At 65.6% G+C, this 2,912-nt stretch overlaps 1 protein-coding gene across 1 annotated transcript in view; it reads right to left on the bottom strand.

The window, feature by feature from the left end:
• MNEG_13146 (adenylosuccinate lyase) overlaps window positions 1–2,780 on the bottom strand; it is a gene marked incomplete at both ends in the record, with an annotated part of 3,061 nt that extends 281 nt beyond the window's left edge. The window contains 7 exons of the mRNA XM_014038380.1: window positions 275–368; window positions 627–817; window positions 1,107–1,219; window positions 1,466–1,581; window positions 1,932–2,130; window positions 2,390–2,614; window positions 2,739–2,780. Of these exons, the coding sequence (XP_013893834.1) occupies window positions 275–368; window positions 627–817; window positions 1,107–1,219; window positions 1,466–1,581; window positions 1,932–2,130; window positions 2,390–2,614; window positions 2,739–2,780 (980 nt within the window). The remainder of the gene's footprint in view (window positions 1–274; window positions 369–626; window positions 818–1,106; window positions 1,220–1,465; window positions 1,582–1,931; window positions 2,131–2,389; window positions 2,615–2,738) is intronic.
• Between the last annotated feature and the right edge of the window lie 132 nt (window positions 2,781–2,912).

Raw genomic sequence — 2,912 nt, 5'->3', positions numbered from 1 at the left:
CAGGAACAGGCTGGAGGGTGTGGTGACGGTGAGCGGGTCGATCAGCGAAAATAAGTGAATGCGAAGAGGTCAGGGGGCTGAGGGGATAGGGGCGCGAGTATGAGAATGTTGAGTGAAAGGAGCGAGCTGGTGTTGACCGCAGCAGCCGGCTGTCAGCTGGAAGCTGAATCAAGTATTCTAGTGCGGCCGCGTTCAGGCCGCAATCTCTCGTCGCCTGCGTGCCACCTGCCTGCGCATTACTGTCTGGATGGGCTCCGCCAGCACCTCCCAGGACGCGTCCAGGTCAGAGTGCAGGCGGTCCGCGTCCAGCTGCAGCTTGCTGATGCCGCGCAGCGTCGACGAGTAGGCCAGCAGGCTGTGGCCGATGCCTGGCGTCGCGGCGTGTTTCAAAGGGCGGAGCTTTAAGGTTTCAGGAGGATGCAGGCATCTGGTAGCATACCACAAGACCGCCGTCCACGCCTTCACCAGAGGAAGCCTGAAGCTGACTTGCCAGGAGTTGCCATCACAAGATTCAGTTGATGCGTGCCATGCGCCGCAAGCAGGCCCAGCCTCGACTCTGCATGGAGCAGCGGCCGCGCTGCAACACGGGGCCAAGACCACCCCCCCTCTCATGCGACGGCGCCCACCGACGCCGAGGTTGCGCAGCACGGTCGAGTCAGTGAGGTCCCTCTGCCAGCGGCTAATGGGCAGCTTGTGGATGAGGTGGTCCATCACCGCGTTGCCCAGTCCAAGGTTACCCTCGGAGTTCTCAAAGTCAATGGGGTTGACCTTGTGGGGCATAGTGCTGCTGCCGACCTCGCCCGCGATGGTGCGCTGCCTGGGGGTGGCGCGGGTCGCGATGAGTGCGGGAGCAACGGCGGGTTTGGACGGCAGCGGATCCTGGCGGCGGCAGGATTGCGCACGGCGGCAGCTGCCTGGCGGCTGCCTTGCGCCACGCACGGGGGTTGAGAGGGGATGGAGCCGGGGCGCAGCAAAGGCAGCTGACGGTAGCCGTCACGACCTGCAGCGGGCATAAAGCGGTTGCAGGGCGCACTGCACAGATGTTGTCCAGGCAGCCAAACCGCCAGCCGCCCAAAGCTTGCACCCCACAACCATCCGCCACTCACTTGAAGTACCCCAGGCTGATGTAAGACCACAGGTCGCGGTCAAAGTCCAGCAGCACGTTGTTGAAGCGCACGATGGCACCAAACAGCTCCGCAATGCAGTCGTGGGGCTCAATCTGCGAACCGCGTGAGTGGGTGGGAGGTGGGCAAGGCACATGCGTGTGTGCGTGCACGCGTGTGTGCATGATGAGTGCGCCTAGTCCTGCGCACGCGCAGGCAATGCCCACACTCCTGCAAGCACCAAGGCAAAGGGCAGCACACAGCCAAACATCATGATGTTGATGAACGCGCGAGTGTGTCACGGGGAGAGGGGTGATATCAAAGGGAGCTGCTGCAGTGCCCGCTGCAGCCACCAGGCGCACCTGGGTAACGTAGGGGTTGAACTTGAGCCCCAGGGAGGTGACAAAGCCCTCCGCCACGGCCTGCCAGTCGACGTCAGGGTAGGCACTAATGTGGGCGTTGTAGTTGCCGACGGCACCTGGGGGTTGGCCAAGGGCCAGTGGGGTATTGGCTTGCCGGTGAGTGGCAGGGCGCGGGGTTGAGCATATGACGTCGGCCCGGGCATAAAGCGCAAGGTTGTGCATGTTGCTTCATGCGTCGTGTGGGCATGATGCAGGCGAGCTTGAAAGGACGCCCGTGCGTCAAGCAAGCATGCTCTTGCAGTCAGGACTCTCCACCAGAGCACCGAACTCATGAGCGCCGCCACCCTGGGGTGATTACCCGTCGGCCCAATCCCATGCTCGTACTGGGCAGCCACACTGTCACTTTGACGGCCCCCAGCGGCATCCTCTACCATACAACATCCCCACAAGTCGACGCCCCACCCACCCGCCATCTTGCCCATCATCTGCACCGCCGCCGCCGCGTCGCGCTGCCGCTGCAGCCGGTACGCAAACACGGCCATCTCCTTGCCCATCGTGGTGGGGCTGGCGGTCTGGCCGTGGGTGCGCGAGAGCATCGACACGTCAGCATACTCCTGAGCCAGGCGCGCCACCTCGCTGATGACCTTGTCCATGGCTGGCAGGACCTGGGGGGCAGGGGTGAGTGGGGCGCGGGTTCAAGTGCAGCCAGGGATGCTTGAGAAACATTCAACTTCAGGCAGGGCGAGGACAGGGGGGTGGTGTGGGGTCGGGTTGTGGCGGGCCGGCTGGGGTTGATGCACACAGGACGCAGCCAGGATCATGCTGTGGCATGGCTACCACCCACGGCCACCCAGCCCCCAGGTCCCACCGGCCAGCCCCGCCACCCCCGCTGCCTGCGCACCCTCACCCACCCCAGCCACCCACCCAGCCTCCAGCGACCCCACCCCGTTCGCCCCCGCAACGCGCCTGCTGCTGCATCGCCTCATTAAGCATGAGGCCGTGCGCCAGGTTGTTGATGTCCTCGCTGGTGCAGGCAAAGTGGGTGAACTCCAGCACCCGCGCCAACTCAGCGTCCTGGGCGAAGCGGCGCTTGAGCACGTACTCCACCGCCTTGACGTCGTGGTTGGTGGTGCGCTCCACCTCCTTGACCTGTTGGGTGAGAGCGGCCGGATGAGGTTGATGGTGCGTGCGGACAGGGGGCCAGCGGACGCTGCGCGTGCAAAGGGGGTGCACCTCTCCAGGCGCAGCTCCCTAGCCGCCCGGCGAGTCTGACGAGCGCGCCGCTGCTTGCGCAAAAGCGGGTGCGCCAACCCATGGCGGCGCTGCGCCCGGTCGAAGACGGCGGCGCGCACTGGCTCGCGCGCCCCCTGCCGCAGCGCGCGCGCCCCTGGCAAAGCACGCGCCCCCCCGCAGCAGCGCGAGCTCCGCCGCAGCGCGCGCCCCCGCC

The sequence above is a fragment of the Monoraphidium neglectum genome (assembly GCF_000611645.1).
Source record: "Monoraphidium neglectum strain SAG 48.87 unplaced genomic scaffold scaffold03653, whole genome shotgun sequence".
Lineage (NCBI taxonomy): Eukaryota > Viridiplantae > Chlorophyta > Chlorophyceae > Sphaeropleales > Selenastraceae > Monoraphidium > Monoraphidium neglectum.
Note: the sequence above shows the minus strand (reverse complement) of the source record. Positions and strands in the feature narration are given on the sequence as shown.